This window comes from Brachyistius frenatus, unplaced genomic scaffold (assembly GCF_029030835.1).
Source record: "Brachyistius frenatus isolate BFR_SWC_R1_liver_20210118 unplaced genomic scaffold, ASM2903083v1 Contig_6, whole genome shotgun sequence".
Lineage (NCBI taxonomy): Eukaryota > Metazoa > Chordata > Actinopteri > Embiotocidae > Brachyistius > Brachyistius frenatus.
Genome location: NW_027210605.1, coordinates 1,162,387 through 1,181,059, shown reverse-complemented (window position 1 = coordinate 1,181,059; position 18,673 = coordinate 1,162,387). Strand labels below are relative to the sequence as shown.

At 40.8% G+C, this 18,673-nt stretch overlaps 3 protein-coding genes across 4 annotated transcripts; 2 read left to right on the top strand and 1 right to left on the bottom strand.

Moving 5' to 3' along the window:
* Positions 1–2,003: 2,003 nt before the first annotated feature.
* ptpdc1b (protein tyrosine phosphatase domain containing 1b) lies at positions 2,004–5,395 on the top strand. The gene is made up of 9 exons (XM_069689162.1): positions 2,004–2,049; positions 2,543–2,708; positions 2,817–2,897; positions 3,009–3,127; positions 3,208–3,345; positions 3,456–4,459; positions 4,778–4,960; positions 5,049–5,159; positions 5,261–5,395. The coding sequence occupies exons 1-9, from the start codon at positions 2,004–2,006 to the stop codon at positions 5,393–5,395; spliced, it is 1,983 nt and encodes a 660-aa protein (XP_069545263.1).
* Positions 5,396–5,474: 79 nt separating this feature from the next.
* Positions 5,475–9,367, bottom strand: fbxw12 (F-box and WD repeat domain containing 12). Of its 2 annotated transcripts, XM_069723623.1 has the most exons (10): positions 9,203–9,367; positions 9,070–9,107; positions 8,810–8,976; positions 8,585–8,712; positions 7,800–8,006; positions 7,540–7,704; positions 7,144–7,354; positions 6,392–6,573; positions 6,111–6,241; positions 5,475–5,981 (listed from the first exon to the last, which is right to left on the bottom strand). In XM_069723623.1, the coding sequence occupies exons 1-10, from the start codon at positions 9,299–9,301 to the stop codon at positions 5,882–5,884; spliced, it is 1,428 nt and encodes a 475-aa protein (XP_069579724.1). In that variant the 5' UTR covers positions 9,302–9,367; the 3' UTR covers positions 5,475–5,881. The 2 variants fall into 2 exon arrangements, with proteins under 2 accessions (XP_069579724.1, XP_069579734.1); XM_069723633.1 differs by lacking the exon at positions 9,070–9,107 and having other exon boundaries at positions 8,810–9,029; positions 9,203–9,291.
* A 751-nt stretch (positions 9,368–10,118) lies between these two features.
* LOC138635912 (protein Wnt-7a) lies at positions 10,119–18,401 on the top strand. Its single transcript, XM_069723647.1, has 4 exons — positions 10,119–10,425; positions 11,086–11,312; positions 13,925–14,196; positions 16,769–18,401. Exons 1-4 carry the CDS (start codon positions 10,355–10,357, stop codon positions 17,249–17,251), a joined length of 1,053 nt encoding a protein of 350 aa, XP_069579748.1. The 5' UTR covers positions 10,119–10,354; the 3' UTR covers positions 17,252–18,401.
* Positions 18,402–18,673: the final 272 nt, after the last annotated feature.

Below are 18,673 nucleotides of genomic sequence, written 5' to 3'. Positions count from 1 at the left end.
ATGTCAACTTGCCACAGCTTTGCCACATTCCTCTGTAACTCAGCTGACAAGGAGCTGAGGGAAGTGAAGAGGCACTGCTGAGGCTGCAACTATGACTCAAACTGGCCCTTCTGGTGGTTCTAAGCGCACTTCTATAGGATTTCTGAGGTAAGGGTGGTCAGCTCCACAAGCAGTAAGGGGAAAACTTGGCTGAAAGCTTGTAGAGGCAAGTCTTGGAGGTTCTTGTACCTCTTCTTGAGGGAGGAAACTGGACACAAATATTCAGCTTGCCCAATGTGCGGTGAAGGTGTTGCCTATCTGGAAGGATTTTTGTAGTTGCAATATGGGGCAGAACTTTAATTTACAATGCAAACATCATTCTATAAGATAAAAAATTCCAACATTGCTCTTACATAACATTTTCAAAAATAGGAACAGATAAACAAGCATTAGCATTAAAGAACCACATGGTCAACAGATTAGCAACTGTGTACTATGATGGTACTCGTTTCCTATAGAACCAGTTGAATAAAAATAATTTAAAAAAAAATGAAATAAGCATCAATGTGCAATAATCCACTAAATTAGGTGGCATTAACGCAATATAAAATTATTACATTCATAAGGACATGAAAAAGATGTAGGTATAGCTAATTCTGCTCACACAAATAGCATATTCTAGAACTTTAGATAGCCTATCAAGTCTACAGCAGCATTTTAGCTTTGCCTTGAGACTAATGGTTTTGAACTCTCTCCAAATGCTCTACGTAATAAACTGATCTCTCCCCTCTACCCTGAAACTAAACAGCTTTAGCATTGGCAAGGTAAGCCAATAAGATTGTATCTACTTGCTTCCCAGTACTTATAGCAGCACAGTAGGAGAGCTTCAGTGTGTTGATATCAAAAATCCTCTGAACCCTCTCATAAAAAAAACAAAACCCAAATCTATTCATACCTATTCAAAACATGCATATAATGAATCAAATAAATAGTCTACATATTGACAATCTGGTCTGGAACAGTTGGTAAAGTCAGGTGTTCAGAGATTATAATTTGAGTGTTAAAAAACACCGTAGAAGACCAGCAATGGCTGAAGTGTGACTTTTTGTTGAGGAGTGGGTGCTCTGATGTACTGCTGTGCTTTAATAAGATTAGTAGTCTAATCTGGGAGGAGTCAGGAATAACCAAACAGTTCCACAACAGAGCAGCAAGAGAAACCTTTGCATGGCGCTAATTTGAAAGGACAAAATCTCTGCTACTTTTTGAACACACTGCTGATGATAATTTATGCTCATATTTGATTTGTAATCTTGTGGTATAGCTTCTCTCAAGGCAGCACACAGGACCAAGTGGATACTTGTGTTGCTCCACCTCTATTCAGAGATAATCTCAAATGAAATTAACCAAGGCAACTGAGCTAGAGAGGAAAAGACAATGTGAGAGCTGTGGAGACTGAGCTCAGAAATGTTAGCAATCGAAGCTGTGAATCATTTGTATTCCAACATGAAGGTTAAAAGCATCTCATCTCCACTACTAAAGGTAAATCATTACTTTAAAAAATTTTTTTTTTAATGTTGTTGTATATACTGTTGGATTGATTGCATTTCTTTCCATGTTAGCTATTTCAAACTTGATGCTGGTCTTAAGAAAGGATAATGAATTTTGTACTGTTATGAAGCAATGAGGTAAAAATAAACTAACAGCTAAGAGTAACAGCTTGTCAGTCCTTTAAAAGGGATTGTGTCTGCTTTACATGTGCCTTATGAATGTGATTTATGATAATGATCTTTGACTATTGATGATTTGTTATTCATAAAAACATTCTGATCACTTCGTCTCAAACTAAGACTTCTACCATTAAAAATAGATGGTCTTTCATGAGAGCTAGTTATGTTTGTGATACTTTTCCCAGAGTCTAGCAACAAATGTTCACAGAATGCATATAATATTGTGTATAATGTTGCATAACAAGGCAGATATGTGTGTCCAGGATCTACTATGACCATCAGCTTGACTGACTCTTCATGGCATTCCACAAAAATAATACGGGTGGATCTCTGATGGAATACAGTAAGTGAGGATTGTGCAACCCTTTTGATAAAACGTACCTGTTATAATGACTAAAGTTAAGCTGGTCAGCTTCAACTGTGTTTTTACTTCACCAAAATGCTACATTAACAGGCATTTCAAATGTGTCAGAAGTGAAGCTATTTTTATTGTAATTCCCTGAACACAGACTTGCAATGCCAGATGAGGATTAAACACTTCTAAGTGAGTCCTTACCACTGATGATCTAAACTATTAAGGCCTTCCAGTACAACTTACATTTGATGACGCCTCTGTGCTGCACTGCAGCTGTGTATGTCTGAAACTTCTTAAAGGATTTTAATAGTATTTTACGTGTTCACTTTGCTGAGAAACCTTTGATTTAATCATGTCAATTTACATTTTTGAAAAAGTATTGAATACAATATACATTTCAGTTGTGTTACAGCTTCACATCAAATGTTGTTTGTGTGATATCAAGTTTTTTTTTTTTTTTTCCCCACTTTGATAACTGCAGTCAGAGCCCCCAGAGCAAAGTACACTATAGTAGGAGAAGCTATACGTTATGTCATCCCTGGACATATGCAATGCTCAATCGGCTGTGGAGGTCAATCCTGCAAGTATGACAACCCGAGTTATTGGAGGGATGAACAACAGGCAATAAAAGGCCTCTACTCATCCTGGTACACGTACTTGCTATGCTCTAGTTGGCATATATATAACCCATGTTAACTGTTTTGAGATATGGCTTGTGATGTAATATACTCTTCACTGCTTTCCTGTTGCTTTAGGGTTACTGATCATCTTCTTGCCATGTCCAGACCTTCAACAGAAATCATTGAGAAGTATAAAATCATTGATCAATTCAGAAGGTATATACAGCTTTGTTTCTAGGGTCAGCAGCTTTGCACATATTTCTGTCTAAGAGATAATGGGAATAAAAAAGTGTTCTGTGTTCCATTTGTGTGTGTGTTTGCATGAAGGAATGGTATTAGAACAGTGATGAACCTGCAGATACCTGGTGAACATGCCAGCTGTGGAAATCCTCTGGAACCAGAGAGTGGCTTTTCATACCGGCCAGAAGTCTTCATGGAGAACAACAGTAAGTACTACATGCAATTCTTGATTAATACTGCACATTTTTGTTGCATAAGGGTAACTAAAAACATATTACGATCTCAGTTTATTTCTACAACTTTGGATGGAGTGACTATGGAGTGGCCAACCTCACCATTGTGCTCGATATGGTGAAAGTCATGGCTTTTGCACTGCAGGAGGGAAAGATAGCAGTCCACTGTCACGCTGGTCTCGGCAGAACAGGTAGATTTGAAGGAAATAGTGTATGAATTGTTTCAAACTATTTAGGAGAATCTGATCTTTTCTTTACACCATTACACAGAATTAAGGATTTTCCTTTTCTTCCCCTCCAGGTGTGCTGTTAGCATGTTTCTTGGCCTATGCTACCAGAATGACTGCTAACCAGGCTATTTTATATGTGCGCACCAAACGCCCCAATTCCATTCAGACCCGAGGTCAGCTGCGTTGTGTCAGACAGTTTGTTCAGTTCCTTGTCCCTTTGAGGAGTGTGTTTTCCTGCGCTGAGCCTCAGTCCAACCCTGTCACCCTGTCCCAGTACTTGAACCGTCAGAGACACATTCTGCATGGCTGCGAGAGGAAGGAGTTGAAGTACATACCAAAGATCATCCACCTGGTGTGCAGGCTGCTGTTGGACATTGCAGAGAATCGACAGGTGATTGAGGAAGATATTCTGGAGGCCCCTGACATTCAGGACATAGAAATGACTCTCAGCATCATTGAGATGATGGGCCCTGACTTTCTTGCAAAGGAGCCCCGCTTACCGGGTACGCCCACCTTACCCAGACATTTCAACGAGCCAGCCATCTTCTACCATCGCAAAAGTCTGAGTTACAGCGAGACCGACTTGAGACGACTGGGCTCACAGCTACACCTCCTCACACAACCTATGACCTCCCTGTCACAGAGTAATGTCGACATGTCCATGGCTCCACCTAAGGCCAGTCAGGGTCAAGGTTACAGCAGCAACCTATCTGATGGATCTTATTGCTCAACAGGCTCACTCTGGCAGCTCAAGAATGTGGAAAACCAAAAGGACAGATCCATTCTGCTGAAGAAAGCAAACAAGAACACAATCCAGCGTAGTGAATCAGCAGGCAACTGTGAGCCTAAAAAAAAGGGTGGCATGTTGTCCAGGTGGAGGGCAGAGATGAGGGAAGACCTGGCAATGAATGGAAGGAGGTTAAAAGATAAAGAGGACTTTTCAGAGGTGCCATGTATCACCCTGCAGTCCGAGTTGTCCATAGATGGCAGGAGGTTGCTAGTGGCACAGGCCCTGGCAGTAAACCTCTTTCTTGATGGAGAAGAAGAGCACAAGAGCAAAGTTTTGGCCTGGCAGGTAAATAACCCCCGCCAGTGGTGTTTGGCATGTACAAATGCATCAATATTAATGCAATGCTTTGATTTAGTCATCACAAAATGTCAGTTGTTACCTGTTCATGACTGACTGCAATTCTTAGCCATAGCAATGCAACTTTGTACAAATAATATGATGCATTCTGACATGAAATTGTGTCTTGTGTTACTTTCAAAGATTATGTAATGACATAAATATTTGACATGTAGCAGCTATAAGACAATGTGTCAGAATTAAGTTGCCTCATTCACATACTGTATGTGTAGACAGGGTTTAACAGGACTGTCCAAATCTTTGCAGGCAGAGCTGAACCAAGGCGGTGCATGGGAAAGGCTGTGTATGGAGCGGGACCCCTTCATCCTCACCGGACTCATGTGGGCATGGCTGGAGCAGCTCAAAGAGCCGGTCATCTCCTATCAGGATGCCAAAGCCCTGAACCCTCACAATACTGATGCTCAAACTGTCATCAACACACTCAATACGGTCAGAAGTCACGCTGCACTGTTTAAAAACACCACACTAAACTGTCTGGATAATGTTTAGTTTCACCCTCATTGTCGTTTTCTCTCAGGCCCCTAAAGCAACATTAACATGCATACTAGATTGCATGGCTCACATGCTGACAGTACCAGAGGAGGTTGAAGATGCAATGCTGTATCGTACTATAAAGGCTTTCACCTGGGTAAGAAAACCAACACACCTCATTATATAATTAAAGTTTATATAATTTTCTCATAAGCCATTCGATCCAACAACTTCTGAATCATTTTTGCCTCCTAACAGATGGATATTAATTCAGAAGATGGGGGCAAAGTGTTTGACACCATGAGTACAGTCCTCAGGTGTGTACTTGAGGAGATGAGATCTATGTCTTCCGAAGACGAAGATGAGGCACTAATGTCCTACCCCCACGTTTAACATAAGTACGCCCAGTCATGTATTCGGTATGCGGTGCACTGCCTCCGTGAAAAAAAAAAAAGGATGATATTGTGCCTTGTGTCAAAGTTATTTAATATGTAAAAACCCATATTTATCATACATAACTAACTTGCGACTGTACCTTTACCTTTACCTCAGTAGAGAGTTGGGTAAATGACCAGAAGATGTTTTCGCAATACATCATGCCTTGAGCCTGGTCACATTCAACACTTCCACACCTCAACTCCAAAATCGTAGTTCCAGAGCATTATACTTATACACAGTTCATTGTTCGCACAGTCTGTCAATGCCTTCCCCTTCCATAGTCTTTCTTGTCTGTATAATATGTTATATTATGTTTTCTTATAAACTTAATCCTACCGAACAACATCCTAATATATAGTGCAAGATGAACATTTAATAATAAAATGTAAAGCTCTATTTCCAATGGCTTGAGCAAAATGCATGCAGACACTTTTGTGATATTCAGGAAGTGAAAGAATAAGCTTTTAGGACGTCTTTCCCATCTTTCCCTTCTATGGAGGCCACGATGCTGGAGTAGTCGCAGGCGACATGAGTGAACCCTCTAGAACAGAATAACGTGCAGATGGTGTGAATATCAGGTGATATTTATGTCATGTCAAATATAGACAAATACTAGAAACTATTGATGCTAACTTGGCAGCTGTTGATAAAGTGTCACGGCATACAGTACCTGGACATTGTGTGAGAGCCTCCCAGTAAGTGGTATTGACTCTTGAGGGTCAACCCGTGGTCTCTGTCATGTCTCCAGGTCAACACTCGTAGGGAGAGATCCTGAGATGCTGTCACCACACGGAAACTATCCTGCAAACATAAAGACAACACAAACTGATCATTCTGAAACACTTATACAGGGCTCTTTTCACCAAGATGGTGTACTGTACTACATAAACCAAAGAAATTCAACAGGTGAGGGGACATTTCTCAGAATTTTCAAATTAAAAAACTTCCTACCACACATATAGAGGAGATAGGCATACTATGGTCTTTGAAGCTGACAAGCAGGGCTCCTTTCAGAGAGTAGACCCATAGCTTTTCTCCAGCTGCCAACACTATGCAGTTGCTGTCTTTGGCCTCTAGGAGGACATGTGAGGACCAGGTGTTCAGTGTCAAGGAGAAGAACTCCACCTGCTGGACTAAAATGGAGAAGAGGCTCAAATTAAACTCGAACAATAATTAAGAAAAGTCCACTTTTTGATACATGTACACTGTAACATCAGTTTATCAAGTTTAATAGATTCCAGACAGGTGATCCTGGATTTCAAATGTGGACTGAAATAAAACGAACTAAAGTGGGATGACACTTTGTCCAATTTGTACTTGAATCACATGTGTGGGTGCATTCCATTCTGGTCTACTAAGGTTACTACTCGTATAAGTGGGGTAATTTGTATTTCTTGTTTTCTGTTTTCTCCCTGAAGCATAACTGACATTATAATAAGATCAAAAACAAAACGTCACTCTAATTCCGAAAGATTAAATGCCTTAAAGTGATGGCATGCCAAAAATTCAGGGGGATAAGCAGAATACACAATAACAAATAGATCAAATTGAGCTGTTTCCAGTACCAGTGGCAGTTCTAATCAGTATCTGCAGTTCCAAATGAGTTTTCCTTGATGACTCACTGGTTGACTATTGTTCTCTAATGATTCGGCATCAGATCTAAAGCATATTATGAGTCATTATGCACATATCTCAGTCCTCACCCTGGATCTCCGATTTGTACTTTGTCTTTTTAATGCTGACATCAAAGACAGAGAGGGCTTTGTTGTTGGGTTGCCCGTTGTGGTGGACGATGGCCAGTCTGGCAGGCTGGGTGGGTATGAAGACAGCAGCCTGGCACCCAGTGACTGGCACAGACTGGCACAGAGGATCTTCGTCCTCGGACGGAGAGGTCAAACTCTCAGTGTAAATCACCTGGCAATAAACCAAACAGCAGAAACCTCAACTTTGTAAATGTTTTCTGTCCTTCTGATGTATGAACATCTATTTTCCCACTGTGTCATTTGTACAGATGTAATGTGGTCAAAGAAAACACACAAGAAGAGAGGAGAGCAGGAAACACAGACACACACACATACATCAAAGACAACAAGAAATACCTTTGGACTTAAATCATCATTCTCCTTAGTTCCAGCTGTGATCCATTTCTTGTCAGGTGAAACTAAGAGCGTGTTGACTCTAAAGGTGTCACACACTGTAACGCTGGACTTTATATTCAAAGTAAAATCAGCGAGTGTACACACAGATCCCTGACTGGTCCCAACCTGAAGGAGAATATAATGAGAATAAAAGGTTTCTTCATTAAAAAGGACTTTTATATTATTCTCAATTGAAATGAGTAAATGTTAAGGTTACTTACAGTCAGAAACCAATCATTGTTTATATTGTACTGCAGTAATGTACAGTGTGGTGATGCAGCAGAAAAGGAGGCCAACTCCTGACCAGTGTGTCCTTGCCAGGTCTTAATAAGGCCAGTAGAGTCCGCTGTGATCACGACTCCACGCTGTTCATCACTTACAATCCCTGTCAGTGGACTCTGCACAGGACTGCACCACAGCAGCTCGCCCTGAGAAAAAACAGGTGCAGCATTATCTTAATGTCTTGATGGGGGACATTTATCTCAATGTACCGACAGTACTGTTCTAACATGCAAGAAAACAATAGGATAGGAGAAGATTTGCCTCAGCAGTTTTCAGCTGGAGAGAAACCTTGCATACACGAGGCTTGTAGCGGCAAAAATGCAATATGAATCCCTGATTAAATCTAGGTAAAGGTGTGGATGCTGCTCACATTCACTTCAGGCTTTAATATAAATCACCTGATATCAACAAAATAAATAAATAATAAATACATGAATTTGAAATGTATTGTCCAATTTTATGATACTGCTTGATAAGGACTGAATGTGTCACTTAATGATGACAGTTTATGTTTTGTGTGTCTTTTTTTGTATTTGCTTAATCTGTAAATACTTTGAAACTCATAAATTCAATTTAAGTCTGATGTAAACACAAATATTAAAAACTATGGATATCAACACACACATATAATATTTTAAACAAATAACCAAAAAGCAAAAAAACAACAACACTTTGCTGTGATAGAAATACTTCTGTGATGAGGCATGATGGTGCTGGCACTGACATTTTGGATGTTCCATGCTCGGACTGTTCCATCAGTGGAGGCGCTGCAGACTGTGGCACTGCTGCTGCTCCACAGGTTCGGAAGCTGGCTTGAATTCCCCTGTAGGTATACCAAGCCAACCACTTTGCCTAATGGACAGGAGTTTTGATGTAAAAGTTATATAAATCATGTAAGGGAGAGTCCAGATATGCAATGACAGACAGGCAGAGGGAGGGGAAAGCATACCTGTGTGCCCTCTGAGGCTTTTGCAGGTGTAACCTCCTGACCGACCTTTCCTCATTTCCATCTCCAGGTGACAACGTCGCAGGAAGTATCTCTTCCACGAGTGATTCACGTGTTCACTCCCTAACACAGCGAGGTTACAGAAGCTCCAGCGGTGCAGACACATCCTCCTGAGAGCGGTCGGGGAATCGGATGTTTACGTCAACACTCCTACATGCACCGCCTGGCCCATGTTTGGACGTTAGAAAAGACAGACAACTCACCTCCATAACCAGGGAGTCTCTGCAGCTTCGTGCCAATGCTGAATATATATATATATAATCAGACAGGTTCATCAATTATTTCACAAGTATGAGTGTCGCTCTTTGCTACTTCCGCAAACGGGACACACCTTACCTTACACACACTTGAAGCACTGATCAAATCTTCCTCGGGCAGAAATGTAAAAATATGAATGAGGCAATCACCGATCAAGTGCGCGTGATGAGGATCCATATTGACATCAACGTTCTTTAATCCCTTCACCAGTGATGTCTGGGAAGTCAAACAGCTCGTCGCCAAAGTTGATCAAACTACGGAAAGAATACAGGGACAAGGAGGGGTGGTTTGGGGTTTAAACTGCAGATTCTTCCTCACGCCGCCAGATGTCGCCATTGTAAAAGGAAGGTGAGCCACAGAAATGTGCATGACAGAGGCGCACAACAGGTAGCGCGCACCAGACACATTATAAAACGACGCAGGATGAATTCTACTTTTGAATTAAAAAAAAAAGTAAAGGCATGTATTGAATTTCTTTGTTGGAGTATTTAACCAATTGTTATTTAAAATAATTGAGAGATCTGAGGTCTGAAGCGCTTAAAAAAAATCATCTTAGTTATGACGTAGTTGCTGTCGGGGTTATTGTATGGGAACAAAAAAAACAACATATTTCAATTGCAGTGAAAAAAACATGGTAACATATGCATAAAGAGACATTAATATATGGAGCACTGACCCACTTAAATAACAAAATAAATACCCCTTCCAATCAGTCAAGGTGATTCACAGCTGAGGAGTGTGTAAACCCGTGTGTGTGTGTGTGTGTGTGTGTGTGTGTGTGTGTGTGTGTGTGTGTGTGTGTGTGTGTGTGTGTGTGTGTGTGTGTGTGTGTGTGTGTGTGTGCGTGTGTGTGTGTGTGTATGTCTGTTGAGTTTCAGCCCTGGCGGGATTCTTCAGCAGGGCCCCATGTCTCCTGTGAACACGCCCCAGATAGATGAGGCAGATATATAGCCAAGACCTGCGGGTAGCAGAGGAACTCTGAGACAGAGATAATCGCACTTGTGACACCCTCGCAATGACAAGAGGGCCCAGCGGAAGGGGGCCACGCGAAGGGAGTTTGGATGAAGTCGGCGGTTTGTAAAAGTTTCCGAGCGTCCTGCTGTTTTTGATGCTTTTCGTCATTTGGGACGTCCTTTGGAGTTACCTGGCTTCTGATCGAGCGGAGAATACGCGAACCGAATTATTAATCAGCCCTGCTAATTGTTGCATGAACCAGAGAGCTGGGCCGCGATGAGTCGGAGAACACGACGCTGGATTTTAAGAGTTTTACTTTGTTTAGGAATTGTTTACTTGAAAATTGGGTGAGCTGCGTTTATTTGATCTCTCAGTACTTTGTGGTAGGTTAATCTCAAACGCCAAGGACTTCAATAACAGACGTATGACAGACCTTTAGCTGTTGTTGGTGCTTCAAAAACGACCACTGTGTCCTATATTTCCTTAAAAGCAGGTAGTTGATCTTAGAAATGATAAATTAAACGTTTAGGGAAGAGCGTGAACTCATCTCTGACTCGTGGCAACTGCGTGCTTATAACTTGATGGCATTTCCTTCACAATACCTTTAAATGATGGTAAAACTCCTGTCATAATAATCAACAGTATGTGCAACTAGTGTAGGTAAAGTGTGGAGGTGCACCTCACCTAACACATCTCTTCTAAAGAGCAAGCACATTATTTGAGTGATAATTTCTTCTGTTGAATTGCAATTATTCCCGTACAGCTGTCTCCACAAGGACATGTTGAATATCATTAGATTATGGATGCGAAAATGGAAATATGGATTATTATAATTAACTTCTATTTAATAAAGAATATAGTGGAAATGCATATGATTTTAAAACGCTACAGAAGCTTTTTAAAGTTAAAAAATAAATAAATAAATAAAAACATTATTAGAGTAAAAAAAAAAAAAAAAAATGGTTGATGGCTTTCTACTCTAAATCCTATCCATCTTCCATTCACAGTGGCTTCTCGTCGGTGGTGGCCCTAGGTGCGAGTATAATCTGTAACAAGATCCCCGGTTTGGCTCCCAGACAACGGATTATCTGCCAGAGTCGCCCCGATGCCATTATCGTCATCGGAGAGGGAGCCCAAATGGGCATCAACGAGTGTCAGTTTCAGTTCAAAAACGGGCGCTGGAACTGCTCTGCGCTTGGAGAGAGGACTGTCTTCGGAAAAGAGTTGAAAGTGGGTATGTTGCTGTCTGTTCACGTTTGTTTACTATTTGAAACTTTTTCCAGCAGTAAACACAATTCATCAATCACCTCCCTGTGCGTATTTGTTCACTTTGTGCGTAAAATGCGCACAGCCTTTCATCCTTTGGCTCTTGTGATTTCCTTCAAAAAAATTCAGCATTTACAAAACACAGTGCCAAGTGAAATGCAAAAGTTGGCCTATAAAGAAGTTATAGTAGGACATGATGCCTTGAAAAAAAAACCCCCAAAAAACACATCTGATTTGAGCTTGAGATGTATATTTTTTTTTACAAACTGGTTCTCCACATCTTAGTCAAAACCTGCACCAGACGAACTTCTCCTGCACCTAAAGAACATCATCTGCCTGCATTATTGCATCCATAGTATAATGAGCATCCCTTCGGAAACCAGTGTCATTTACATCAGGCCTAGTTTTGCGCCAGACTTTTCATTGAGTAGGGCTTTCTGAGCATGTAGAAAAGGTATCTGTAGCCAGCATTGTAACAAAGCTCTTGTGAATGTTGGCAGCCTTTCTTTTCAGCCCCGGCAGAGTCTCGAGAGACACATTTTCACTGGTCTTTATCCTGTCTAGTGATGGGTGCTGTGGCTCTCACTGTAAGGATGTAGATCTTACCACGGGTATAAGTTACAGTGAGGAATAGCCAAGAGGAAAGCAAAACTTGAAAGTACTAAATTAGAGAAACAAATAAGTCCAAATCAACGTTCTTTAATGTCTGAGATAAAAGTTCTCTCTAAAGAGGGATGAACTCCAGGAGAGGCTGAAATTATGGTTGTTTTATGGTTTGTTTTTTGGCTGCAATGATATGATAAAGCAGATTAATGACTGTTAGATATTAAGGACACCAATGCCATGTCAAGAATAAAGATATTTTCTCTAATTGTAACCACAGAGATGGCTTTGTAAAACCATTTTGATAAATACATATACAATACATATTTTGGTTCTGTCTTCAGCTAGAGATATCGAAATAATGAAAATATATTTTTTTTTTTTAAACACAAATGCCCTCGAAGACAATGGTCAGTAGCTTGGACCAGCTGTTTGAGGCCATCTCGCCTGCTGCTGTTGGAGAGAAGGGATTATCTCTTCATGCTGCTGAAATGAAAACAGTGGTGTTTGACAATCTGTTCCTTTATGAATGACTGGTTTGAGCCAATCAAGAGTTTTGCTCTATGCTTCCAAAAAGAGGAGTTTTAAGTCTATGGCTTGGACAGCCATACCAAATAGATTGGTTTCACTGATCAGATTAGCGCAGAAGGCGAATGGTTGTAAACGAATACCATTGTTGATGCCCAGGCTGAGTGGAGCTGTGGAGCTCGCAGTTGTTCTTATAGCAAAGGAAGAATGAGCAGGGAGCTGACATAAGATGGGGAATGCAAGGTGCAGCAGATTTGAGACATTGTAAGCCTTGACTATGTTTGCACTCAAACTTTGTATAGTTACAGAAAGCTGTATGAGATCAGGTCCATACATAAAGACAACATATTAAGAGGCTCATGAGTGATGTTATACTGGCACTCCTAGTTCAGCTTATGCAGGCTATCAGCTTTCAAATATCTCTCATTACGAGGTTATGAAGAATTCATACCATCTCTTAAGGTGAACCCATGCCCTCAAAACTGAAGGGGAAAAATTAACAACGGTGCAGTCAGAACTGACTGACTGCTCTGACACACCTTCTTTTTTGGCTGCGAGCCCATCGAGTCTATAAAAACGTCCACATAATTGATGCTTCAATATGAGTTGTTTTTTTTCAATGGCAAGGGCACACATTCAAGATGTTTATCAAAAACATGGCAGCTTTGCATAGTGAGCCGGGTGGCAGGAGGAAGCACAAAGAAGGTATGATGTTTGTTTTGAACAAACAGAGACAAGAGAAGTTTATTTACACATAGATATGATGGATGTTGTACTCAGCAGTTTCCTGTTTGCATGATAATAAATCAGAGATCTGAGAAGGAAAATATCCTATTTAAGAATACACACATTTATTACTTTATAGGTTGCTTTTTTATCACTTTGTTGGCATTATAAGGTTTTAAATATATGCATAGAAGCAATAGTAGACTTTCTCTTGCCTTATTATTTGACTCGAGAGCTTTGCCTCAGGAGCTGTCTGTCTTTGAGTCCTGTCAGATTAACCTTTAGTTATTTGTCGATATTTCCGCTTGTGTAAATGATTTGTCAGCTGGACTTGGGGATAGATAACGGCAGAATGAAGATTCTGATGTCATTCCCTTATGAGTTTACACAGAATGGGACAGTTTTTGAGTGGATCAATAGCCCTTCCTTGCCGACAACCCTCTTATTCATACGGCTTTGTTGACTATACCGCCAGCAGACATTTTGGTTCACGGGCAGGACAGTTTCCAGGTCAGGTTTCAAAACACTGCAGCTCTTGAGCGATATGTGAGTAAGACTGTGATTTAAGCACACATACTGTTAATAATTGATCTCTTTTGCCTATTTAAAAATCCTTTTTCCTTTTCTTTTCCCCTTAAACTGGAAAGAAACACCTTAATATTCTCTATTTAACAAAATCTACCTGCTTCAGTTTACTCATCATCTTTTTTTCTGCTCCAATAGGCAGTAAAGAGGCTGCGTTCACCTACGCCATCATTGCAGCAGGGGTGGCCCATGCCATTACAGCTGCCTGTACACAGGGTAACCTGAGTGACTGTAGCTGTGACAAGGAGAAGCAAGGTTTCTATAGTAAAAACCAAGGATGGAAGTGGGGAGGCTGCTCAGCAGACATCAGCTATGGCCTGGGCTTCTCCAAAGTATTTATTGACGCTCGGGAGGTCAAACAGAATGCAAGGACACTCATGAACCTCCATAATAACGAGGTGGGACGCAAGGTAAGGAATGAGCTAAAGGACTGCGCCTAACTTATTAGATGACAGAATATAGGGCAAAAGATGTTCTCCCATCTCCACTGAGAGTCTTTTGGACCTAAATGTGATGGTGACCTGATGGTTAAGTAGTCTAAGGCTGGTCTGAGTAACTGTTAAAAGTTGGTGCCATGCTTTGGTGTGGGTGAGCCTTGCCAAAGATCTGGGCAGCGGGGCCAAGCTTAAACAAGGAGTGGAATAAAAGGCTGCTTTTAGGGGAAGAGCCGTCTAAGTGGCAGGGTTTGATTACAGCCCAGATCTCTGTGCTGAAAACAGATTGACACTGTATAAAAAGGCATTAGCCCAGTCCCCCCCATGTTTTGCACCAGTGGGACAGTATACAGTTACCTTTATGACAATTACCACCCACGATTTTTCTCATAGTGCAAACCCACATCAGTGTTTACTGTTTGGTTTCAAAGTTTGAAATGTTTCTACATTTCTGTACTGAACAGTGCAGTTACATAGATGAACTCCACCTGCATACTAAATCTAAACCACAGTTTTAGTTCAGTCATTAGGTTCAAACTGAATCTTCAAGAAATCGAAATAGATTTTTAGAACCCGGTATCAAACTAAAGCATGAAATACACCCACCTGTCCACTAGAGGATACCATGCCACTGTCGTGTTTTTCTTTCCTTTGGCGTTAAAAGTGAGGTACCTTAGGTTTCAGTACGAAAAAACATGTGGTTAGGGTTAGAAAAAGATCATGTTTTGGGTTACAATAAGTAATCTTGTAAGATTAACGTTACGTACGTCACACAAGTTACTTAATGTTCGTTCCGTGAGTTAAATACGTTTTTTTACGTACACATCTTACTCAAGTTACTTATTAGAAATTCATCTTGACTTTTGCTTTCTCTGACTTGAACAAAAGTCTTGTGTTTCTTCCATCTATCCACCATCAACCTCAGCCCTATGGGGATGTCTACTCTTTTTTTCCCCCTCGGAATGAGAACAGGCTAGTTGTAGACGCGTGTACTTTTCACGCCTAGGCGAGGCAAACGTGACACTTACACGGTATCCTTTAGTCGACTAACAGATGTATTACACATTTTGGTGATACTGGGCTGATTTTTTACATACCATGTGATCGGCCATGCTTGCTTGCCGACATTCATAAAATAATAATACATTTTAATTCACAACAAAAGGTAAAAGTTAAGCAAAGTACAGGAGATTCCAACAGACAAACACAATGTGAGTTAAAAATTATACTCTAAAATACAAGAAGAAAATAATTAATCCGGAAAAGGAGCGTTTTAATTGTGTGTTCAGTTTAAAGCCTTTTCTGCATGAATGGTTGAAGAACACTGCATAGTGACAAAGAGACTCCAGTAGGTCTCGAAGTTAGAGATTGAGTGGAATAATGTGGCCAACAGCTAAAGTGAGGTTGGAGTTAGTGAAGAATAAAGAAGCAGCTTTGCCAAAGTTAACCCATATCCTCTGTCTGTGTCTGACTCTGCCAAAGTAGCCTGATTCACACAACGGACACGTCCAGTGCAGTGGCTGAAAAGTCCCCTCACACACAATTGCCCCGAGCAGATCATTTTCTTCGTGCGTTTCAGGACCATGAATTCAAATTGGTTTATCTGGACAGCTAAATTGTCTCCCAGGGAAAAGACTGTACTCGTGGATTCAAACTTTGAGCAGTTTCACTTATTTCCTATTCTCTCCACTGATAAATAGACTCTCTGTTTTGATAGTTACCCCTCCTTTATTTATGGTAATCAAAAGCAGTGACACCGAGCAGGAGCGCCGTTCACAGCTCCCCGGTCGGAGACGTCCAGACAATGGCTGTCACAAGTGTTGGTCACAGAACAACTGATGGATTAGGGAGTCGAAGCCAAGCTTTTTATGAAGTGGTTTGCTCAGGGAAAAGTTGTTTTCTTTGCTCCTTGTTCACACGTCTGTATTTGGGTTTTACTGTTACAGTTTACTTGCCAAGAACAGAGACATAAATTTATCGTAAATGGCTTTAGGAGACCATATCGCATACCAAACACCTAGCATTTTCGAAAAAGGGAAATTTCAATCGACCTTGTTGCTAAAGACTCATTCAGTGGCACTTCTCATTGTCATCAGTTCGGGGTTTAGCAGTAATCCTAGTCACTCGGCGCCTTGTACAGTCACTCTTGACATTTGTGTGTTGTGTGTGGTAACTATACACACAGAACCTGAAATCTGATACATTATTTTGGCTTCTGTGTGTACAGTATCACACTGCTATGTGATGGGGCTGTATTTAATTCTCAACAGTAGTGTATTTAACAGTCACGTTGTTTAATAAAGTTGTCAGGTGCTCTGAAATGAAAGAGTTGAAGTGTGGATTGGGACAGTTTGGTTTTAGAACATGATGACATTTCCAATTAAATACAATATGATCATATTTAATATATGACAGTGAATTGGGTCTAATAATTTAAGCATGGGTGCTCTTAATCCATCATAAGAGTGTAACTATCGCTTGTCACTGGAGTTGTTTTTTCAGTTACAAGTTGTCGCTGCATTATTAAGTTGTTTTTTTACGTGTCTAGATCCTGGAGAAGAGCATGCGACTGGAATGCAAGTGTCATGGTGTCTCAGGCTCCTGCACCACCAAAACCTGCTGGACTACACTTCCCAAGTTCCGCGAGCTTGGCTACATTCTCAAGGAGAAATATGCCCATGCGGTACACGTGGAACCAGTCAAAGCTAGCCGCAACAAGCGCCCTAAATTCCTCAAGATCAAGAAGCCTTACTCTTACCGGAAGCCGATGGATACAGACCTGGTGTACATAGACAAGTCGCCTAACTACTGCGAAGCGGACCCCGTGACGGGCAGCCTGGGGACACAGGGCAGGGTGTGTAACAAGACAATGATGCAGCACATCAGCGGCTGTGACTTGATGTGCTGCGGTCGGGGGTACAACACACACCAGTACTCCCGCGTCTGGCAGTGCAACTGCAAGTTCCTGTGGTGCTGCTATGTTAAATGCAACACCTGCAGCGAGAGGACAGAGGTGTACACATGCAAATGAGAATATTTATTTGGATGTTGTGTGTGTGTGATGATGTATGTGAGTGTTCATGTTTGTGTGTCGTTTGTGGACACACTTTACAAGAAGGCTGCTTTTGCAGTCTTTTCATACACAATGAGGAACTACTGTACTGTGTACACAGAAAGCTGAAGATGGGGCGTCATGATTCTTTTGCACACAAAGCTCTTCACCCCTCTTCCCAGACTGCTTGACGGGAGTGGGACGAAACACTGTTAGGGAAAAACTAGCCTGGAATACGGGACTGGATGACCACAGTGTGCGTCACCGAAGCAAAAAATGTCAAGACTTTTAAGCTATACGGACATGTACTGACATTTTAACTGTTTGGACTTTGCCAATGCAAATTAATTATGGTGCATGTGATGCAGGGCAGGACGAACTGCTGTAGTTCTCACACCCCCTGTGCACAGATGAGATGACACAGCCATTTGGAATATTTAACATACTGTATTTAGAGAATGAAAATAATTAATATTAATTTATTCTATAAAGAACTACTGATTTTGTCCATTATGGATAAAAAATAACTCAATGTCATGAGGTTTTAGTTTATTAAAGCAATCAAAACGTGTCCACGGTTAACACACTGGATTTTAATCTGCCTGGAATAATGTGTCATATCGTAGATTAACCTGCTGTAGCCTACTCAAATTGACCTTCTCATGAGTTTGTCTTCCCTCTGTTTGCTGCTAGTCTAGAGAATCCCACTTGTGGAGGTAGAAGGCTGTATGCTGTACTGACTGTCCTCAAGGGCTCACTTCAGGCTGATTTAGCTGAACTGGAATTATCCACTGATCAAAAACACGGGCACATTTGGTATATATTGGTTAATAGAGTATATTTTGTAAAAGCCTATTTTTATATGAATGTCTTATTTATATCTTTTGCATATTCACTGTCACGTTCTGACCCTGGCATCTTTGTTTTTAAACCCTTGTGAAAAAAAAAAGCTTATATATGTAAGTTTGCCCCGGCTGTCACTGCCATAGTTGTGTATTGTAAGTGATAGAAACTGTTTATATGTGTCTTGTGTTCAAACGTCTGTGTTTACTGCGTTTCATGACTACTACTGATGGAATACAGGAACAAAATAACACTAACAAGACATGATTTCCATTATTGCTTCCTCACACGTCAACACTCACTCTGATTATGACAAAAGAACGAATGGAAATGCCACAAAGAAATGATCTGCAGTGGATGTCTAGTTTTGCAATAGTTTTACAAGGATGAAACATACTTGAACAGCTTTATTATGCTCTTAATGGCCAGTCAAAAAATAGTTGATAGTAATTGTAAATTAAGGAAAAGGAACACTGCCCTTACAATTTTCTTGCCATAAAGTGGAGCTCTTGAACTTTTATGGAATACATTTATTTAATTGCTCACTAAATAAGAATA

Excerpts from the sequence above, each read along its gene's own strand:
- ptpdc1b (XM_069689162.1), top strand. The coding sequence starts at position 2,004 with ATGGCATTCCACAAAAATAATACGGGTGGATCTCTGATGGAATACA. Across the intron at positions 2,709-2,816 it reads AAAGGCCTCTACTCATCCTG|GGTTACTGATCATCTTCTTG; the intron begins GTACACGTACTT and ends CTGTTGCTTTAG. Across the intron at positions 4,460-4,777 it reads GCAAAGTTTTGGCCTGGCAG|GCAGAGCTGAACCAAGGCGG; the intron begins GTAAATAACCCC and ends AAATCTTTGCAG.
- fbxw12 (XM_069723623.1), bottom strand. The coding sequence starts at position 9,301 with ATGGATCCTCATCACGCGCACTTGATCGGTGATTGCCTCATTCATATT. Across the intron at positions 8,713-8,809 it reads AAGCCTCAGAGGGCACACAG|GCAAAGTGGTTGGCTTGGTA; the intron begins GTATGCTTTCCC and ends CCTGTCCATTAG. Across the intron at positions 6,242-6,391 it reads CTATCTCCTCTATATGTGTG|GATAGTTTCCGTGTGGTGAC; the intron begins GTAGGAAGTTTT and ends TTATGTTTGCAG.
- LOC138635912 (XM_069723647.1), top strand. The coding sequence starts at position 10,355 with ATGAGTCGGAGAACACGACGCTGGATTTTAAGAGTTTTACTTTGTTTA. Across the intron at positions 10,426-11,085 it reads ATTGTTTACTTGAAAATTGG|TGGCTTCTCGTCGGTGGTGG; the intron begins GTGAGCTGCGTT and ends TTCCATTCACAG. Across the intron at positions 11,313-13,924 it reads CGGAAAAGAGTTGAAAGTGG|GCAGTAAAGAGGCTGCGTTC; the intron begins GTATGTTGCTGT and ends CTGCTCCAATAG.